The sequence below is a fragment of the Crocodylus porosus genome, unplaced genomic scaffold (genome assembly GCF_001723895.1).
Source record: "Crocodylus porosus isolate Cpor-Errol unplaced genomic scaffold, CroPor_comp1, whole genome shotgun sequence".
In the NCBI taxonomy this organism is placed as follows: Eukaryota; Metazoa; Chordata; order Crocodylia; family Crocodylidae; genus Crocodylus; species Crocodylus porosus.
In genome coordinates, this window is record NW_017728943.1 from 26409839 (window position 1) to 26432812 (window position 22974).

Genomic DNA, 22974 nt, shown 5'->3' on the forward strand with positions numbered 1-22974 from the left:
CATTTGCAGGTTTTCCTTTCCAGAAGAATGTGTATAACCATCATCTTCCTCCCTCAGTTAGCCCTTGTCTGCATGTCTGGTGTCACTGAGAGCAGTGATATTGATGTCTTATCACAATAGTTCTCAGGCTACAATAGCTATTCAGGTTGTCTAGCAGGATTCTTACTTTCAAGGATGCAAAATTCATTTTTGTGTTTGAGGGCAATTAGTGATCCCCCTGGAAGCAGCAATCCGGTCAGGTAAGGTAAAGTTGGACAGCCTATGTTTAGGGAACCTTTTTTAGCCCCCACGCCACATGGGGTGAGCAGAGGGGATCCTAAAAAGGACTACTCAGTTGCAATCACAGCTGTTGAATTACCCTTCTGTCCCATATCTAGGGTGAGGCAACCACCATACAACCACAGCCTGCGTATCAGTCTGTGACTAGGGACTCCCAGCGACCACTCTATCTGTCCCTGTTGCAGGACTCTATAGAAGCTATGGTATTCTTATTGGTTATTGTAGTAGATGCTGGATCAGTGGGAGAAGCCTGTGCATGAATTGTTTTAAGTGACGAGGCCATTGTGCCTCAGCAACTGCACGGATTTTGGCAGAGGAGAAACCTGCACCTGGTGGCAAGGAAGTCCTAGACAACTGGGGTTACTCTTCCATTGCAGCCTTCATCTACCTTCACAGCCATTGAGAAGTATTCCTTCTGCATCTGCCTGCTCCACCCACTGAGGTCTTGTATTGTGTTGGACTGCTCTTTGTCTGGTACCTCATCTTTGACCTTACCAGCATGGGTGACCTACCAAGAGTACAAGATGCCTGTTGCTGTTGCTCTTCGGGTTATCAGTACATACAAGCCTCTCCACCCCATCAAGGTGGCAGTCCATGGAAACATGACTTGGAGATAAACCCTTTAACACTGTACAAAATATTGTTTTTAAATAAGACCTTCCTTGTGTGGTAATACTTTAGAATTTTTAATAACTTTCCTTCTATTCCTACTGTTCCTTGGGTTTTATGTTACAGATAGCAGTAATTAGTGAAATACTGGAGAAAGAAACATCAGGATGTGAACAGATAGAAGACAGGAGCATGAAATTCAGTGTGCAATTCAACATAATGCACACTGGAGGGAATAATTTGAAGTATCTACACACATTGCTGGATTGTCAACTGTAGCCTTTCTGAACAGAAGCTGGAGGTTAGTACAGAAAGCAGATTTAATTGCTTCTTTGCACTACACAGATGTCAAAAAGAAGCCTTAGTTCCTCTAAAGAACATTCAGTATATGATACCAAGTACTCTAATTCTATTGAAGTCAATGGTATGTCCTGATTGAATACCAAATTCAGGTCACATCCCCTACTTCAAAAGTACTATTGTAGACGTAGAAAGGACTTAAAAAGCATGGATTTCTGCATGAGAAACTCAAAACACTTTGATTAATATCTTTAATCATTAAGACGATTAAAATAAGTGATAGAGGTTCACAAAATAATTGATGGCTTAAATCATAAAAACAATTACTATAATAATCAAGTGCTCCTATTACCTCTTCCCAAGGGTCAGGAGACATTCACGAAAAAAGATTTAAAACTGACGAAAAGAATGACTTTGTACACGTATAATTAACCCAGTGAAATCTAACCCGCGAGGTCCTATTATCATCGTATGACTACCTCAAAGCCTCTCTCACACACACACCCTTCCAAACTAAAAAGGTAGTAAGTATGTTTGAGCATACCACTGTATATCATGGTAAGTCTGCAATTTAGACATGTCTACTAAGGCCAAATGCTTCATAAAATTCAAAAGAATTTTCACTAATATAAATATTGAAAAGCTACAGTTACATTAGATGGAAATAAAATTATAAGAATAAACCCCCACATTTCAGGGTAATCACTAACAGATAGCATTAAGACAAATTTCTTATATGAGCAGTAGTAAATAAGAGTTTACCAGCAGAGTCTTCTGAAGCACTGGATACAGATACAAGTCAAAAAGGGTTATTGAATTAGGTGCTAACATGATTTCTATGTTCCTAATTTGTTCAAATATCAAACCCCCTTGTTACAAGTCAGCATTTGCTTGCACAGAATTCTTTTTAACACCATCTAAACATACACCTGTATAGCCAGGGTCAATATTGAAGCTAATCATAATGAAATGAAATATTTATCATAGACATGTTCTAGTGCTCAGAACTAATTTCAGGCTTTTTTGGTTTGTTTGTTTTAATCTCTGGTACACCAGCCATTTTCAAATATAAGTTATATTAAAACAAAATAAAACCCGTTCTCGAAATCTCTGTTCTAGCCCCCTACCTCTTTTAAAAAAATAAAAACATACAAAGTTTTCCTATATGAAGTTCCTCTTTATTATTCCAGCTTCCTCACTTTACCATCAAAGGTATCAAGACTCTATGCATCTTTACCCCCAATTAAGACAGAAAAATTTCTTATTAAATGAATAAGTGTTCTTCTACATTTATTACACAAAAAAGAAAGCATACAATACAATCTAATTTTTGTACCTGGCATTAATGTTCCTCTTACTTCAAAGGTAACTTGGGAAGGAGTCATGCTTGCAGGTATTGGCTAAGGATGGCTGATGTTACCTGAAAGAGAGGGGGGGAGGGGGAAGGTATATTAGTGTTCAGTAAAAATATGCTACTTCTGAAATTTCTGCTCTTGGTTCTTAATGGCAGAGCTTCAGCTGTTCCATGTGAGCTGTAATGTGTTGAGCTCAGTTGCACTCCAGCACCCATCCAACCAAAAAGCTAACCAGATCCAGAAATCGTCGTCCAGTCAAGAAGGACAGAATTGTGACACTAGGGCCACCTACACAATTCAAGAAGGTCCCACTGAGGTTACTCAGGAGTTCTTTTACTGGAGACATGAAATAAAATGCAGTGACCTATGACTTACTACTGTTAAACATCCAACTCCCTAAAATATCCTTCACGCTCACCTTCAAAGCAACTCAAGAGTAACTTAACAGTGAAGCAGGAAGTCAGTTAAAATAAACATAATTCTATAGCAAACACTAGCAAAAACAACCAGAGCTCTCTTGAAAAGGCACTATTTACCTGAAAAAAAATGTGGATGGAACAAAAACCTGAGTTCTTAATAACCAAGTGGTCTTATTTAAGAGGAATAAAATAAAATCACATTTACTCAGAATTTCTGATTATTGAAACATTACCTACCCACTCTTCACCACAGTATCATAAACTTGTGTAGCATTTTAAAAGATGAGCAAAAGACATCCTGGATTTGAAGAGCTTGCTCTCAAGACTCTAGATCTGTAAGACTCTCTGCTCAAGCAAATCTATGGGGCTATATAAAACCCAACCCAAATAGGGCTCTGCTTGCCTGGAGCTGCCTTCAGACTCCTTAACAAGAATATAATTGAAGAGACTGTTATAAGTTTAAAAAAACAGCAGAGGGAGCACCACAGTGACAAAATATAGTTCTTTAGCTGATAAAGGTGTGTACCTTGGGAAACAAGACACAAGATAATTCCCACATGGCAGACAGGGGGTCAAAGAGAAGTAACATAAGAAAACCAGGCTGTACTGAAAAGATTGATTTGTCCATCACCCCATATTATAGGGATGACTGTGTTAAGAACTAAAACCAGGAAAAGATCTGGATTATCATCATCTCTACTCCAACTGTAAAGTTCTTAGCGGCAGCACTGCAGTCCAAGATTCATAGAATTTAAGGTCAAAGGGACAAAAGATCATCTAGTCTGTATATAACAGGGAGTAAAATTTCAGCCAGCTATCCTGTACTGAGTGCAGAAGTATCTGTTGGCTAAAGTATTTCTTTGAGAAAAAGAAATACCAAGTCCAGATTGGACAAGATTGAGTAAAATATCCTTATGTTTGGGATACTCCAGGGTTTTCCTGTTTGTGTTCCACACTTTTCTTCCTTAACATCTGGGTCTGAGGCTCCTTACTCCACATAACATTTAGACTTCTTTTCTATTCCTTTTTCGTCCCCTTACATCTCACCCCTCTTTGCATGTCACGGGAGGAAATTTCACTTAAGAGTAAGGTGAACGTACATCCTGGATTGGCCAGGACAGTCTTGGATTTCGCAAGCCATCCTTGCTCAGCTAAGTAGAAGCAATGGCAGCAGTTCCATTCCTGGCTGGGTCAAGGCCAGAGCCAAAGGTAGGCAGCAAGAGTAGAGAAGTGGCCTCCCCTGCACTCCCCCCAAACCACCCATGCTGCAGGTCTCTCCTCGGTGCATCCCTCCACATCCAACTAATCCACCCTTCCCCGCCACGTGAGCCAGCCCAGCCTGGGGAAGATGGTGGCTCAGCTCTGGCTTTTGTCCCAAGGTCTGGAGCCGAGCCACCACCTGCCCCAAGCCAATACCTAAATCTAAAACAAGGTTTACCATCCCAGTGTTGACTTGGGGGAAAAAAAACCTGTCTTGGATTCAAGTAAATATGGTAATTCTAAAGACTGGCCAGTAAACTCATTTGAAAAAACCTTTGCAAAAGGCTGAAAGGCATCCACCACAGAGAACACCTCAACCCGCACAGGAAAGGCATACAGGTTTCTCTTGCTTTATGTGGGTTCTGTATGTGCAAATTCACTCTTATGCAATGACTTTTTTTTTATACCAGAGATTCATTATATGCAAGGTAAAGTCACTCTTAAGTGATTGGTGTGGTAGAAGCCTGCAGTTAGCTGCTTTGTGCAGTGCATTGTGGGAGTAACATGCACCAAAATATAGTCTCCTGTGTGGATCTGTGCTCCTCGTTCACTGTCTGCGACATGCATTTCTGTAGTTGTCATCCCCATCATGATAGTGTCCTGTGCTTGTGTGTACTGTTGGCGAGTACCAAAATTGCCTTGTAGAAGTGGTAGAACTGGGTCTGAGGGTCAGTACAGTTGAGGTCTTGGAACTATCCTTATTTGTTACATTGTAAAGTGGGTTCCCTTTATGCGAATTTGAGTTATGCACCATTTTCTAGGAACACACGTACAGTGTAAAGCAAGGGAAACCAATACTCGGAAAGAAAAGAACTTGGGTTTTATGCTATCAAACAAAGAAAATGGAACATATTCAGTAGTAGTATCACAGATAAAGAATTCCTTGCCAGTGAAACTGACTAGTCACAAACCTAGCCATGTTTAGATCCAACAAACCTGCACCTTATTCTCAAGAAATCTTTCCTTTAGGAACAATGCATGTAAGCATGTAGCCCAAAACAAAATTCACATACCAGGGTTGATGCAATTAATATTTTCAGATTTCAATTTCCTTTTCACCTCACATTAATACATCAAAATCCTGCTCCTGTAAAGTACCACAATATTATTCTGTATCTGTACAGTATTCCATACATTCACAAAGCATCATAAACAACAACATTCTGTAACTTGGAAGCAAACAAAGTTCAATTCCTTTAAACTCCTAGAAGGGAACAGCAGGAGCTTCCTAGCTAAAAGTTCTAATTTTCTGGTTAACAGAAATGAATTCATTGTACAAGCCCTGGACTTCTGTGCATACACTAAATTCTTTAGCCTATTAAGAGTTAACAAATAATTCCTATTCCTCACAGCTGTGAGGAGTCCCAGTTTTGGAGGAACCTGAAGAATCACTGGGTCACAGCAAAACATAGCTAACTTCTCTATGCAGCTGGGACACATCTAGAACCATTCATTACTTCACAAATTTTTCAGGCAAGTTTCCTGATTGCAGTTAACAAACCTGGTTCAACACAAGCTAAAAGGCCAATTTACAAAGGCACTCAAAGCTATATTAGAAAGAATTTTCAAAAGGTGATAGAAACTTAGTAAAAAATGAATAGTTTTAGAGCTATACTGTCTAGCACGTCCCATGTTTATCATGTTTCATGTAACAGAACTAGCCTTCATCAGGCATGGGATAACCTACAACAAAATACAGTGCTTTCCCTTTGAAAGTGGGGGTCTTATCCAAGTAGATATTTATACTCAATATATACCTAGGTCCCTTGCTTCCTATTAGCAAGAGAGAAAAGATTCTTTCCCCAACAGACCAAAGATCCATCACAACACACTCCCCTTCCTGCCCAATGCAAATCCTCACCTTTACAATTTATGGAGGCTTCCCAAGGAGATCTTTGTTCTACAGAGGCAGAACAATGAGTGAGTCTAGCTAGGCTACTCTGCTGCACTGCCTTCAAGGACCTGACTCAGAAAACCCTGCCCATCATCTCAATCCCACTGGACAAGATGGAGCTTGATTGGCAGGATTTCCAGAGCACGAACAAAGCAGTCAGTGCAGTGCAATGTGGACTAAATTGAAATCTGAGTGCCCTTCCTTCCTTTATTACTGTGTGATAAAGGTCTCTTAATGAGTGCATGTTTGAGAGAAAGCAATGAGAAACCTTATAGTTTCAAAGAAAAATAAAATGAGAAGCTCATTCTTATTCCTCAAATCTCCACAATAAAACAGCCATACAAATAAATGTACAGTAGCCTGTCAACTACGAGGAATGAACAAAATATTTTGTGTTTCCTTTTTAACTTTAAGATACACAGATAATGGCTACTGTAATAAACTATGTGCCTTTTCTTTACTAGTTCTCTCTCTCACTAACATCTTTGAAGGGCACAAGGGAATTGCAGAAAACTGCTTTTATGTTTTTGATAGGCTTAACAAATAAAACACTCCTAAATTTCTTTCCTTTTCATCTCAAGTGACTACTGCAAGAAGCAGGGACGCAAAAATTTAAGAAGAGGTGTCATGAAGGAGAAGGAAGAATCCCTCATTTTCTTGTTAGCACTGGGATCAACTGTGGATGTACCACAGTGAAACATAACTGTTAGTCACCTCTGGCATTTATACACATTTTTTGACTAGATTTCTGGTCCACCTTTGTTCTCTGGCAGTACTTTTTTTCCTATTACAATTAAACGTTGGACACTTATATAGAGCACAAGATGTCAGACCAAAATAGGTACCAAACTAGCTTGAGAACTAGAAGCAACCCAGGCATGTTAGCATAATGGTCTCACTAGAGTTAGTTAACATGGCTTTACTGCTTCTGACACCACAGCCAGCTTAGCGATCTCTAAAGCGTTCCACTTTGCCATGCAGACATGGTTGGAATACTGAGCAACAGTGAAATGTTTCTCTTGAAAGGGATTAAGTAGGCAACATAGGACATCTTTACACATGCTTCAGGGGTGGGGATGCAGGGAAAACACTTTAGAGCGGCTCTTGGGAGCTACTCTAATTAAAGCACACACAGCATCTTGTGTATTCTAAGTCCCACACTTCAAAATGCCAGCAGGGGCACTTTAACCAAAGTTTGTTCAACAAGCTTTAGTTATAAAGCACACCTGCCATTTTGAAGCATGGGGATGCTGAATACATGAGAAGCCAATGCTGCTGGAGCATGCTAGTTAGTACACTCCAGCAGATTTGATCAATCAAGTCTGCTCTGATGCGCTGTAATTATCGAAGCAAACATCCTGCATGTCTATGGGCACCCCAAGAGACATTACCCTAAGCACACTGCTTTTTCTTAGTACAGAAACCATGTCAGAAAAAAACAAACATACAACCAAACACACTATAAAATCCAGCATAAACCCATTTCTCTGTCTCTTTAACAGCCTTGGTTGATCTTTTTTAGGGCCTAAGCCTTCCAACAAAACTGCAGCTGCCCTCCCATATTGAAACAAGTCAGGTAATATCACCTCTTTTCAACCTAGAGTTTATACTCAATGCACCTTAACTTCATAAAAAACATACAAATGAGAAACAACACCCTCTCTGGCAATGCAAGTTGCAAAAGCATCTCAGATCGAGTACAGCGACACACCTTCCACTGAACTACTGTTCTGTAACAAAGATGTTCAACTAGGAACCCACAGGATGCAGCTTGAAAGAGCCTAAATTGCAACCTCCAGGCTCTCACCTGGCCCCATTCCCCCAACATTCCCACCCCTCCCCGGTGTAATAGCTCAGGTTCCCCCTCCCTCCTCCAGCTGCTGCTTTCTGCCCCTAGCCCAGGGGCAGGGCAGTACAGCACAGCTAGCAAAAGGCAAGTCCAGGCTGCACACTGTGGGGGAAGGGGGGACAGGTGGCAGAAATCAGGGTCACATGGGGGGAAGATCATATCCTTGCAAGGCAGCAGTGGAGGCTGGGGGCCCATGCGGGTGCACAAGACAGCAGGAGAGGGAAAGGTGGGGAAACTGCCCATGTGGTGGAGTGGCACCTGCACAGGTGCATGGAACTACAGGGTGGGGGTATGTACAGAGTGCAGCTCCACAGGATTCTAGAAGATAGATAGCTCTGATCTACAATGCTTCAAAAGACTGACCAGTGGGTTGAAGACCTCTAAACATGATAAACTGTGTGGTGATTTGTAAAGCACAGGTAAAGATCCTCCAGATGAACCTGACATACCAACGTCAGCCTGAACTGGAATTCCCACCAACACTGTCATATAGCTACATAAAAAAAAAAATGTCCTGAAGAGAACCAACAACTTTCATTACTTACAGCAAGATACCATATGCCATGCTTCTTAGCATTCAGACAGTTCTACAAAGACTTGACAAGGACTGTTCCAGCTTGCCTCCTGGCTCTCAATAAGCCAGCATTCAAGTCTGCATACAGGAACAGATTTCTAAGCTCCGAGTAGGATGCTGGTGGTATGCCCCAAGTATAATCAGTTTCTTCTACTGCTGATATTTACAACCCTCAAGTATTATGTATCTTTTCATGATTCTTTTGCTTGCAGTGAGGAAGTTTTCAGAATCAGAAAGATTCTATTTGCTTTTAGAAATTAAATACTTTCCATTAACTGTCCACAATGAATGAAGACTTACTTACTAGAGTAAGTATTTATACATGGGTTGCACTCTCCCCAAGTGCCACTCTGATCCCTTTCCCTATCTGCTGCTCAGGTTTCTGCTCTCTCTCCTGTGCTTCTGACCAAACTATTGCTCTGTTTCCTGCCCTATCTACTGCATACCACACACAGAGGCTACCCATGACACTTGTGGGACCCATGCTGTAGGTTGGTCCCCCCGCTCTAAAGCATTCAGGTAAGATCTCAGATAGAGTAAGCCAAAGCAGCTCCACCGAATATACTGAAAATATGGTAAGTTGTAGCCCATGATGGTTTGATTCTTTACGCCAACAGCTGTCAATCAGGGGTATGCATACCCCTTAGGGTATCTGAGAAGGTCCTAGGAAGTATGCATGGGGTGGGCAGAGATGGAGCACCACCACCCCATGTCACAGCCTCCCAGGAGCAAGGCCAAGCAGGGGCAGGGGCAAGGGCAGTGGCACCCTTTGTGGGCTGCACAGGTGCCACACAGCTAGCTGCACACGGGGGAGGGGGGCAAGCTTGCATGCATTGGCGGCTGTCACCACTCTGCACTGCTGCCGCTCCATGTCTGGCCACACATCACTCCCCCCACTCTGCGTCCGTCCATGTACCTCCCACTGGCCGTCAGGGGTACACCTATTAAAAGTGGTTGAAAATCCCTGCTTTATCCATTTTACACATTGAAGATGACTGTTTTCCTCATCAATACATTGATGAATGTCAAAACTACAATGATCAGGAGTTATATGGAATTAAGTCATATTACAAGATGTATATAATTTATAGACCTATATAATTTTAGACCTTCTCTACTTGATGGAAGGCCACAAAATCCTCAGATTCAGAGCAAGACATATTCCAACCACCTGAAACTCCCATTGATAATATTATGTTGAAGGAAATACTACAAATCTAGGGCCTGGATCCTTCCACAGATGATAATACTGAGTACTTTCCAAGTTACTCTGAAATTCGGAGTTAATAGACTCTTGGGGCCACATTTTAAAAGGTATTCAGGGACTTAAAAGATGCAGATAAGCACCTAGCCATATAAATTCCACCAAAATAAACAAGCTGTTCCTCTGAGCTTGTTTGATAATCCTACCATACATGCAAGTCCTTTAAAACTGAATCTTGATATCGTATTAATAATTTAAAGTCACTATATTACTACTTTTGTCTAATAATCCACATGAAAACCTTGGAAAATGGACTATTTTTGTAAACAACCTAGTAGTACGAACTTCAGTCATCAAAACATTAGATTGCTCAATAATGGTATTGTAGGAAATAAATACAGCTGCTGACAGACATGGGAAAGAAAAAACAACCCACAAAAATTGCTCTTTCCTGGAAGCAGCAGCACATTAGTTCAACCTGGATCCTCAGCATCTTTACAGATTATGCAGGTCAGCAGGGCTTTCTGGCACTCATATCTAATTGCCAATTCAATCAGCTATTAGATAAAAGCATCCTGCTGAAGTGCCCAATCTATACAGATGTTGGGTAAACCAGATCAACCAATATATGATGCCTCTTCTGGGCACATGCTACACTCAGTGCAGGGGTACACCAAGTTTAAAGTGCTGTTGAGGGGGGGAGCTACATCTGTAAGCAGTCTACATGGCTCAATTATTCCAGTTTGACTCATTTCCACATCCAAGATTCAAAGGACCATGAAGGTGAGATTTATACTAATGCCTACTTAAAGGGAAAGTACACACAAGTGCACTTATTGATTCCCACTTACCCCATCTTAACATTATACTAACTACATATACATTTGCAGTGCACAGACTTCAGTGCTGTACAGCATAGAGCTGATGATAGCTATAGTCTCAAGGAATATACCAAAACATAAATATACAGCTCCAAAAGGATCAGGTCCTCAAGGACCAGAAACCAACTTATTTTAGTTCAAGTATCACCTTTGATATGGAAATAATTTCCAGCAAAGTTTGAGTAAACAAATAGTAGAAAGTACTGTACAGACTTCTGCTCTGCTCAAACACAAGCTATCAGCAGAATAAAGTGCTTTAAAAGTCATACATACTTGCAGCACTGTGACTTCCCTATTAGAAGCAGGTTTAAAATTGGAAGGTGTCCGTCAAGGTAGAATAGCTATCGCCCTCCTTGAAAGACTCCACAACAGTCTCCAAGATCATGTGAAGAACTAGATGCTGCCAAGGAGCCTTAGTTGGGTATCCCGACTCCTAGAAAAGCGTATCTGCAAATTCTGCAGCTCTTCTCATACTGCATTGCAGCATTAACACTGGATACAAAACACATTTAGACACAAGAGTCAAACATGCTCCTCTGGCCCAAAGGCAGGAACACGACTAAACAGATCCATCTGATACAGTAAAATCCCACTATACATTTTAATCTACTATTTCAGAAGGAGAAAATAGCAGCATTCTTCCAGAAGCCATCTCACATTATGCTTGAGGTTTAAAACATGTAAGTTTTGCTCATTGTTTTGTTTTGCAAACATCTGGCAAGGTCACTATTTCTATAATGTTACTATTAAAACCAGGTATGAAGTTACTTTTTTGGACATTATCTTACATTATGTTTTTAAAACATTCAATTATTGTGTTTATATCTACATGCAAAATGCTTTTTAGTTGGTCTAATAAAAGACATCATTTTGGAACCAAGAGTTCTAGATTTTTGCATTTCAAGGCCAACTTCCCCGGAGACTGATTTTTGGAAAAACCCACACAAGCATATTTGGGATTATATGGATATCCTTTGTTTGGCAGAAGTATTTATCAGTACAGTACTGAAGCCTGACAGGAAAAGGTCTCCACCAAGGACTAATTTTTTTCTCTTCTCCGTCTTTATCAGCTGGATTTAGCTCAGTCCCTCTTTCCCATATGCAACGGGCAACTAAACAGGACCATAGGAAGCAGTCCGAATTCAACTGTAAAACAGCTTTTTCAAAAACATTCTGCCAGCTGTTTAACCCATCATATGGAGCAAGAGACCATTTGATAAGAAATTAAGCACCTGACAGTGTTGACAGCTCTTCACCCCAGGCAAATGTTTGCCCACCACGATGATTATACTTCTATGACACGGGGCAGGGACGAAGGATTACCCTGGATTTACAGGTATGCTGTTTGGAAGAGCAACAAGCCACGTCAAGACCCCACCGCGAGCCCTCACCCGCGGCCGCCCAGGGGTCCCCGACCAAAGAGCCGCGAAATGCGCGGGGGGGACCCCATTCCGGTGACGTCATGCCGCCCCGGCCCAGCACCTGCGCCCCCAACGGCGCGGAACCCCCCGCCTCCCAGCCCCGCTCTGACCTGCGCCACTCGCGGCCCGTGTGTGGGGGGAGGATGGAGACAGGGAAGGCAAAGGCAGCGGCAACAGTGTGGCTTCCCGCCGGCTGCTCAGCTCAAAGAAGGACGCGGCGTCGCCCCAAACCGGTTCCAGCTGCCCCCGGCCGAACCGGCAGCGGGGCGGGGCGGGGCGCGGGGCACGTGACCGTCGCAGCCAATGGGAGCAAGCCGCCGCGGCGTGGACGAGGGGAAGAGAGGGGGAAAGGGCGGGTCCGGTTCCTAGAGAGCTCGGTCGGGGGCGGGGCCAAAGCCGCGAGGGGGCGGGGCAATTTCCAGTGAGACTGGCCTGTCCGCTTCGCAGAGGGTTTATTTCAGGGGGGGCTGGTTTAGAGGTGCTCACCGTGTCACTTCGGGTATGCCACGGATAGCTGCACATGCCACACCACACGTACATGCTACGTCCCCGTGACACGCTATATATGCCACACACCCTGGCGGGGGAAGCAGCGTGACCACGTAGGCGAGCTCCCCAGGGTAATTGTCTCTGATATGTTCTCCATAGGAGGTCTATATTGAGCAGATTCTTTTTGGTATTGGGTGGTGGAACCGGAGCGTGCTCCATCCACTCAATGCATTGACCTGGTATTGCAGTGCTTCCAGGACCGGTGCTAAAAAAAACAAACAAACAAACACTATACGTGCACGTGCCACTCCATGCATACATGCTATGGGCACATGCCATGCTATATATGCCGCACACCATGCTCTGCATGCACATGCCGTGCCACATGTCCATGCTACATGCAAGTGCTGCACCACATATGCCACACACCATGCTATACATGCATGTGCCACACCACACATACATGCTGTGTGCATATGCGCACATGCCATGCCACACATATATGCTACATGCGCACCACACCACATATGCCACACACTGTGCTATACATGCATGTGCCACACCACACGTACATACTGTGTGCACGTGCCACACAACCTGAACAATGGAAAGGGGCAAGGGACAAGAAAGAGCTGGACCCAGAAGGCTTAGATGGTGTCAAGGGGCTTTTTTCTATTGGAGATGTGGGACAGTCTCCAATCAGGGACATAAGTCTCTGAAGCGTTTGGGGAATTGTAGGGCAGAGTTAAGTTGTGTGTGGAGGAAAACAAGGAACTCTGGGGGAACGGGCCTAGGCACAGGAAACTTTGATTTCCTGTGGCACAGGTGTGTGCATGTCCTGCAAATGTTATCTTGCATACTAGGGGGTTTGTTCAAACAATAACTCCAAAGGAAAAAGAGTATGCCACTGATATTAATCCAGTTTTACATTCGGCAGTTAAGGGGGAAAGAGCTTTTCCTCCTTTTGTGTTTTAGATTGGAGAGCTCTTCTATTGCTATACTACTTAACTTAAGGCTTAAGCAGTTAGTCACAATGTAAGAGCATAATTACTCTTGTAACTCTGTTATTAGTATTAAGCTGGCATAGGGAAAGTTTATTTCAGAAGAAGCAATCAGGACTCATGGTAGAGGTGATCTCTTTTATTAGACCAACTAAATTTTTGCCCCCCAAAAATCCTTTTTTCTTTTTTAATTTTTTTTTGCAAAAATCTAGTTGGGTCTAATAAAAAAAGAGATCACTTCTACCACCAGCCCCGATATGCTTTTTCCCCTAGACCAATACGGCTACAACCTGGATACCTTTCAGAAGAAGCACACTTGCTGGCCAACTTGGCAAGGAAACCAAGGTTGAACTGCATCTGGAATCTGCTTATCCTTGGCCCACCTGTATTATAACTGGCACACTGCACTGTCCTGTACTTCACCTGTTATAAGCAAATTTACATCCTGTTTGTTTGGTCTCTGAACCTCCAGTAATGTAAATCACTAACTTGAGACATCTAGACTGGAAAGCTTTGCCTTGTATGAATTTCCATGTGACTCAGCATTTTTAGAGAAAATGTGTTTTTATTAGACAGCCATGTCAGGCTGTTTACATTGCTTAGATACAGTATTTTTATGCTAAGCATATCATGTTAGTAAATAGCCTGCAGTAAAAAAGAAATGATAACTATGAGTTGCTTTGGCCTAGATTACTTTCTGGTGAAAAGCTTTTCTTCTTGGCAAGTCAGGATTTTATTAAAAATGAATGTGAACTATTACAGTTCTGAGCTCTTAGTTTTTAAATAAAGACTAGCAGTCACCCCCATATAGCCTGCATAAGCACTAAATACAAGAAAGGGGGGGGGGGGGGGAGGCACTTTAGAGAAAACCACTGTTCAAAACAGGTTTCCCCACCCCACTCATTTACTCTTGGTCATTTTAAGGTTTATTAGCCAAAGGAATGAAGCAACATTTTAGTTAGGGTTGAGACAATGACTTTACTGCCCTGAGCAGCTCCATTGAAATATTTTCTGCTCTTGCAAAATAAATACAGTTGTTTTGTTTTAATCTTGTGTTCCATAAATATATGAAGTCAGGAGAGAGTAGAATACAGAAATGTTTTACACTCAAGAGTTTGTCTGCAATAGACTTATGTTAATGAATGGTATCTTTATAAAACGGCTCAACATCCTCCTTGTTCCTAAGGAAATGGCTTTATTATAGTTTTAAATAAATATATGCACAAAGCAACCACCTGACTGACATTACAGATTTTTCTGAAGATTTCAATGATTGAGCCTGGCTCTGAAACACCTTTTTTCTCTCAGAATACTTTCTTATGAACAGGCCAAATATGGTCATAGCTGATTGTTAGGGGTATGCGAAGTAGGCCCTATTCAGTTCAGATTTGGATTTGGCCAGAATCAGAGACAGTGGTTTGATTAATTGATTCAGATCACTGTCCCCGATTCGATTCGGCCGAATCGAAATCTAAAGATTTGATTCTGATTCAGTGAATCAGCAATTCGGCCATAGACACAGCTTTAAGTGTTTTTTCTACATACCTCAAGGTACCAGGTGCGGCTCATGAACACTACAATGCTGGGGCACATCGGGTGTCCCACAGAAGCGCGGGAGGCCCACCGTGTGCTTGGTGGCTGTGCGCGGGTGGGGCCTAGGAGTGGCCATGTACTCCTTAGCGCCCCTCTACCATCACTTCAGGTGGTCCAAGCACCCTCGAATCTCGCCCGCCACGACTTTGCTGTTTAATATATTTTTATGGGAGGCTGCCTTTATCCGCCTGGTGACTGGTAAGCGTGCCTTTATCTGTCCCCACCTTAGGGCTAAGCGTGCCCTCTCTAGCACCCCAGGCTCCTTACCCATCTGTGGGCCTGACTCTCCGCCGCTGCCCCGCTCCGGGGCCTGTGCCTACTCTAGGCCGATACTGCGCTCTTTGCGACTGGGGCTCCAACCCCCCGCCTGGCAAGCGCTCGCTTTGCCCCCTCTGGGGCCTGGCCCTCGCTAGGGCGCCCGCCACGCTTCCTGCGGCCGTTGCCCAGCCTCTGGGCTTATATCATGCTCCTCACGCTCTTGGGGCTCAAGTGGCCGTAGCCATGCCTGGCCCCTTGACCCTTCTCTGGGTCTTTTGCCTTCTGGGCAAACACCACCCCTCTCTCTGGCGCAATACTGTGCCTCTCCGGCACAGACAATAGTGCCCCACTGGCACTGTGCCCCTGCTGGGCACTGGGAACCCCCAGGCTGCTGGGGAGCCCCCTGAGGCCTCCTCACTCCCCTACAGCCTCACCTGGTCCTCCAGTTTAAACTATAACTGAGACTCAAGCCATCTGGCTGTAACAGAAACACCGAGTCTCCATACTCCAAACCCTAAACTCCAAGCCCCCACCAGGGCTCTCAATCCTACCTCCTTTTAGTATGTTCTTGTTCCCCGTATCATCGCAGCCAGCCAGCGCAACAACAGCAGCAGCCACCAGCTCAGGCCGCTCAACTCTGCCACAGAGCTCCCACTCCTGCAGTAAACAGAAAGGAACTACTCTTCAGGCTCCGGCCTGGGCTGTTAATAAAGGCCCGGCCCTGCCCCCTTCTGGCCACCTGACCTGCCTGGTTGCCCTAGCAACCTGCACCTGCTGCCCTGGTGATTGGCAGCTCTGACAATCAGCACCTGAGCTGCCCTGATGACTGACAGCTCACCTTATCACTCTCTTCGGCACGGAGCACCCCAGTGCCTCTGTGACAGTGGCAAACCTGGAAGTGGACCAGAAGTACTTCCGGTTCACTTCCATGTCCACTGGGGAGTGCCCTGGGGCCACTCCTCACCACCCCCCAGTGATCAGGCATGGTGGGACCCCAGGTACCCCCAACCCAGGAGGCACCAGTCATTGAGCAGGGGGGCGGGGGGCGGAAGCAGGAAGGCCTCTGCATGCTCTACTGCAGGCTGACCCAGAAGTGGACTGGAAGTGCTTCTGGTCCACCTCCAGGTCTTGCAGAGCATGCTAGGGAGCTCCCCATGCTCCTGTGGGACACTCCATGCTCCCCAGCATCCAGCACTCATGAGCCGCCTGATACTTATAGGTATGTAGAAAAAAAAATTTAAAGCTGTGTCTATGTCCCAGTCTCCAAATCGATTTGGAAGGTTCCTATTCAATTCAGAGAAATTGATGGGTGCTTTGATTTGATTCAGATACAGAGTGAGCTGCCAAAAAAGACAGTTACAGGGACAAATTAAACTCTTTGGGCAGAGTAAGTTAATCTTGGTTATAAACAAACTCTGCAGCTTTATGTTAAATTCACCTATTGCAGTAAAATAAGAACCAACACAAACCTTGCAGAAAACTGAAAATGAACTTTTGCAAAAGTTAACATAGTTCTTCTCTTATTACTCATTTCATTTTGCAAGATCTCTGTTTCTAGGCTGTGGATGAGTAATGTGTACAAGAGGTGTATGAAATCAATTCAACATATTAATTGTGGCAAGGTTTATGGAAAAACTGTGTAGGCTTAAAAGGTTTCAATTACTTGGATAACTATGCTAAGCTGGGAGTATTCCTTGGGATTGGAGTATTTTTTAATGTTTGTCTGTCATTACTTATTGCAGGCCAGATTCTATCACCTTTAGTCATGGTGAGTAGTCTCAGTAGAGACTAAGAAATAAACTGTTTACTATGTGTGTTGGTGGTAGAAAATGGGTGTTTGCTGTCCAGTGGGGGACAGGTGCAATATTATTGGATACAAATGAGTAATCTGGCCTTTTGCAAATCTTAGAACAAGACTCTTGTCTGAAGATAGCACCAATTGTATTAATGTAAAACTGGATAATGGTTTGAAAGAATGAAAGGGAAAGTAAATAAACATAAGATTATGCACATGCATTAGCCTATTTCAAGAATATCAAACTCGCCATATGAAAATATAATATTAGAGCAATCTCCTTCCTCTACCAGAAGTTTATTCTACCACTGAAAAGAGAGAGGGCATATTCTACTGCCTCCAGTCCATAAAGAAGTACACTTCATTTGGAGCAAAGCATGGTGGCTCCATGAGTATTATATCCCCAAGCAAGCATAAGGCAGGCATCTTAAAGTTCCACTTAATGTACATCAATAAACTTTCAGGTCTCCTAGTGCTTATTTTTGACTTCTTAGCGCTTCTTTAAGGTGCCTAACTTATACCCGTGTTGGGGTTTAGCATGCATCTAATAGGCATGTTTTGCTGCATCTCTCCTTAACACAGTCCTTCTGAGAGTCTAGATACACCAAAAATGTAAATATTTGTACAGACAGCAGCAGTAAACCAACTGGTTTTCAGACTGTGCCACCAAAAGGAATGCTAAATTCCCTTGTAAGGATTGCTAAATGCTAATACAGCTTGGCCAAAATAGAGAGGAACAAGGAATTACATATTCTGTAGTCCATTAGCAGGAATGTCTTGAAGGATCTCTACACAGACTTTTTGCTTCTTGATATGAAATACCAAGTTGGTAAGATGCCACAAAAGAACTCTTGCCTTATGAAATAATTGGCACTCTAGTTCCTGAAATAGGACAAATGATAGATTGGTTAATTGTTTGGACACTCCCCACAGAGAGAGAATTATTACATCACTAGGCCCCACACCTAAAACAGCTGACTTGCTGATTTGATTACAGCTGTGCTGATGCACTTCCCAGAGCTGTCTGTGGAGCTTCCTGTCAGTCTGGTTTGCATGCAAGTCACACTGCATGGATTTTTCAACCATTTTGTATTCACATAGCTGAAATCCTATGTTCTCAAAATTGCAACCTCCAGCTGGCTCTAAATTTATTGACTCCCTTCCCTCCCCTCTCCCTCCTTCTCCTCAACACTACCACTGCTTCCCTTGCTGCCTGGCATATCTCTCATATAGTGATGATGGGATAATAGATAGTAAAGAGCTTCAGTTTGGTTGGGGATGGGTCATGCTGTTCTGCCCTCTCCTCAGACCAAAAGGAACACATGCCCCAATAGCAGAATGGGATGAACTAGGCTTCTCTGCACCTGTAGCCAGAGGCAGGTATAATGATGCCTGCTGCTGCTCATCAGTCTGCTGCCTAGGGCCATATTTTATATATCCACTATATATGTGGGTAGCGTATGTGGGTAGCATAAAATATGACATCACTGGTACAAGCTGCTAAAAAAAAAAAGAAGTGACAACATGATAATTGCTTCCTTAAGACTTTGCATCCTATGGCTGGCTGCAGTGCCAATGTGTGGTATGGCTATGTGCCATATCCCCTGGAAACACACAACCCTGGTGCTCCCAGGTGCCTTAAGAAACACAAGCAGGACCAGAACTGGACTTGCCACTCTTGGAGGCTGCTTGCTTCCACCCTCAACATGTCATGGAGCACAGGCAGAAGAAGATGCATGAATATTTTCAGCCACAACTGGCTGGGGACAATGGTAATCCTCCTGTAGATCAAGTTCACCAAGATTTTATTACCCTTGCTCATCAGTTTACCATCCTTCCCCATTCTGGTGGGAAACACTGTAGTAGAGCTCTTCCTGGGACACTGATGTTCACTCTCAGTTTCAAGTTCTCACTAGGTACCCTCTCATCAAACTGAGAGCAGCATCCTCTGGGCCCATTCCAGAGGCACACAGCTCTTTGATCAATACCTGGTTGTTGACTATATTTCTTAAATTGAAATCAGATTGCTAGACAACAATTCAAGGCTGAGACCACAACTGACTTTTAAGTAGTTACCTCCCATTGTTGCTGCTGCACTTGTAGGAACAATGGTGGGAACAAGGCACCCTGCATCGGCTTAGCTCTGCCCCCTGATAGAGAGTTAAACAGTTGATTTGAATGGGAGAAGGGTCAGCCCAATGCAGAGATCCTCAGATTGTTATTAACAGTGGAACTGTGTTTTGGGGATACAGCCTATGGGGACATAAGAGTCAGCTGATGCAGTAGCAAAAACAACAGCCCAATTTCATATAACTTCTGGTTTAAAACAAACAAACGTGTGTGAACCACCTTTAAACGGTTGCATGTGGGTGACCCTCTCAGCTGCTACCCAGCTTTTCCCAGTCCTAGCTTTGTCTTTTCTTTTCAGGCTCAGAAAATGGCTCTTAAAAGGGAAGAGGCTTTAAGGACACAGAGCTAGGTTCTCATCTTTCATAAATCAGTGTAGTTCCATTGGCTTCAAGAGAGCTACGTCCATTTACACCAACTGGGAATTTAGCCTATAATATGAACCATAACAGCACCTAAAGATGTCAGTGGCTTATGATTCCTGCCAGGGACATAAATATTGTCTTTTGCAACCTTGACCTACATCATGTAACTGGGGCAAAAGAAATAAAGAGCAATTTTATCCAAGTACTCCTCCATATTGGTGTAACTCCTTGTTATACAAAGCAATATGCACGCTTTTTTTTTACCTGTGTCAGGGAATTTGACTAATTAACAGGGCACATAGATATAAAAGAGCTAATATGTTATTTGAAAAATCTGACTTTCACCCCTATTATTATGAGGAAATAAGACACTCCAGCCACAATTTATGAGGAAGTAAGCTGATGTAGACATACAAATGCATTAAACTTCTCAGAAATGACAATACAGAATAGTTGTTTTGCACAGCATAGACGTTTTACAAAATCAAATATACTTGTAAGCACTTGTAAGCAAGTTGTGACCCCAGCTAAATCTGACAGTTCTTGTCAATACTTATAAATGGAACTGCTGGAAAGTTTTAATTTTACATTTACCAAACTTTTTTTTAAATTATAATATAGAACAAACACTAGGAAATTCAAGATCAATGGCAAGAAGGACCAACTCTACAGTGGAACGATGTTTATCATTTTAATGACATCAACAGAAACCAGTTTATCAACCTGATCACTTAATATCAGGTTGGACACACCAGATACAGACAGGCTTTTAGAATATTACAGAATCTGTTAGAACATCGGCTGGTTCTCACACAAAACCAGAATAACAACGGGGGAAAAAGCATGCAAAATAAAGCAATACCTTGAAAAATGCCTTTTTCAAATTATATAGAGAACAGTGTCAAAAAAGTACTGAAATGCATATCATGAAATACAGGGGTAAAATGGTTTCATCCATGAAACTCTACTTTAAAAGTTTAAACACAGAGAGACATAGAAACCAGACAGTGCTGACCTGAGCTAGCTATTAAGGGCACTCTACATCATTGGGTTGTCAAGAACACCATTTTCTATGACTGGAGAATCTAAAGCAAGCCCTGAATCTATGCCACTGTGCTCAGTGGTATGTACTGAAAGGGTCAAGGTGTAAACTGGATAATTTCCAAACCAGAGTGCAAGAGCAGTACAGAGATAAAGCTGCGGATGAGTCACAGTGAGACGCAGAAGGGATTGACCAAAATGTGCTGGTCACAGTTGTGTCTTGCTAGCAGCGTAGAAAGTGAAATTACAGGCTGAGCAGCCCTGAGATTCAGGGTGCCCTAGTCCTTCCCTGCTGCCCCCCAGGAGTGCTGCTAGAGGGCTAGGTGCTGTCCCAGCTTGGGGTCAGGGAGGAGTTGGATCAGGCCAGGTGCTGTCTCCAAGCTGGGGCTGTGGGCAAGGGCCAGCTCTGCCAAAAAAAAAAAAGGATCAGGCCCCTTGCCATAATCGGATAGAAAAATTTAAACAGTTTAGTCCTCAGGGTTTTACTCTATGCCCATTGTTTCAATTTAGGGGCTATTAAATAAAACCCTGAGCACAAAACCCCCCATCACATGTACAAGCACCCTATTTGATTCCTACTCAGTTCCTGTCTGACGCATAATAATCAGTGGTTCCTGCTGTAGCACTGAGATAAAAGCGATATTGTTTTCTTTTTTGAAAGCTTCATAACAACAATGGGGAACAGTCCAATTAAAATATTAAAATTAGAAAAAATATGAAAACTAACATGCAAAAAAACCCAAAAAACAAACCACCACAAAAATAAGCAGTGGGACTGACTACAATTAAAAATCAAAGTGCAGGAACTTTCCTGACTTTATCCATTGGGTATTGTTCATAATCAACCAATTATTTCCTGTTTTCCTTTGTTTACTCCAGTTTGGCTTGTAATATGCTCAAAACTAGGATATTTTTAAATGTCGTAGATATCTAAATAGAAGATCAACATTTGTTCCGTTAAATAACTTTACATAAAACAACTTTTTCATCTGGATATATACAAGAATTGCTTTCTGAACAGCTAAAAAAACATTTTTATAAAACAAAGTCTTGCAATTGCAAGTGCAAAATTGAGTGAAGTTCAAGCCAGGAGTCATAACAATTGCACAGTTCATTATTCTTCCTTTTTATATATAAAAAAAACAATTACAAGCAACATGAGCTTTTGAAATATGGAGCCAAATTCCCTGTGAATGTGCACTGCTGTATCCCCATTAAATTAATGATGTTGCACCAATTTAAACCAGCAAAGAGTCTAGCCCAAGGAAATTTCCATTGACAAAAAAATTCTGTTAAGATGAAGGCTAAAACACAACCCTTCCCTCCTCCACAGAAAATGCTTAGTTAGATATCCAGCAGCAATTTTAATTCCTCTTTGCACACTGGTGTTAGGGTCAGATTAAGATTACAATGGAATCTGTCCATTCTCCACACCCAGGGAAAATAATCTTTCTCCCAACTAACTCCACCCTCTGCTACTGTATATGTTACAGAAACAAAGGAAGAACGCTATGCCAACTGGAAGCTTCACAGTGCCCTGCCTGCAATATACACATCCTGGTCCTCTCTAGGAGACAAAAGAGAACTGAAAACCTTATGAGTTTAATTAGATGGCACTGGTGAAAGGCATCCTGTTTCTTCTGCCAGTCTCTACTAAGAACAAGCATGTGACCTTCTCACGTACCTGGAAATGAGAATGTTCTTTTCACATTTCCACATGTGTACCATGGGGTCAATGACTTCTTGTCTCCCCACCTTCTCCTAAGCCCACTGTGCTGGTATATGCTGAAAGCTCCTGCCTCCCAAAAATCCTTCTCTCATAGTAACAATGGATGAGTACTATGTTGCCTTGCAGAATAGTTTCTCTACTTCCTGCAGGGTATGTGGGTTGTTAAGCCTCCACAGCAAAAGTGAAATACTCTGTTGTCATATCTGTTTGCCAAGGGCAGGAAATAGGCTTATGGCAATATCATCTACAGGGACCTTCCTGATATTAAGTATATTGAATTTCATGACCACAACTTTGCATTAAGAACTTCCTTCATTATAGTTCAGGTATCTCAGGGACATTCTTAACATATGGTCTGACTCATGGTTCATTAGCCAGCTATTTTTAAACAGTAATGAATAGGTATAGTAATTACTTCAGCTGTACGGCATCATAACTCAGGGCTTCATCCTGCAACCCCTATCCACATGTATAATCCTTGTTTACAACAGGATTGTTTTCATGACTAAAGATTGCTTACACAAATATATC

The 22974-nt window shown here is 42.7% G+C and overlaps 1 protein-coding gene across 3 annotated transcripts in view; it reads right to left on the bottom strand.

The window, feature by feature from the left end:
- GPCPD1 (glycerophosphocholine phosphodiesterase 1) overlaps nucleotides 1–12316 on the bottom strand; it is a 70737-nt gene extending 58421 nt beyond the window's left edge. For 2 of the 3 annotated variants that reach the window (XM_019549065.1, XM_019549067.1), the window contains exons 1-2: nucleotides 12156–12316; nucleotides 2525–2608 (exon numbers count right to left, since the gene is read on the bottom strand). In XM_019549065.1, the coding sequence (XP_019404610.1) occupies nucleotides 2525–2573 (49 nt within the window). In that variant the 5' untranslated portion in view covers nucleotides 2574–2608; nucleotides 12156–12316. Of the gene's footprint in view, nucleotides 1–2524; nucleotides 2609–6083; nucleotides 6106–12155 lie in introns of those variants that run through there. The other variant, XM_019549066.1, reaches the window with a different exon arrangement.
- Nucleotides 12317–22974: the final 10658 nt, after the last annotated feature.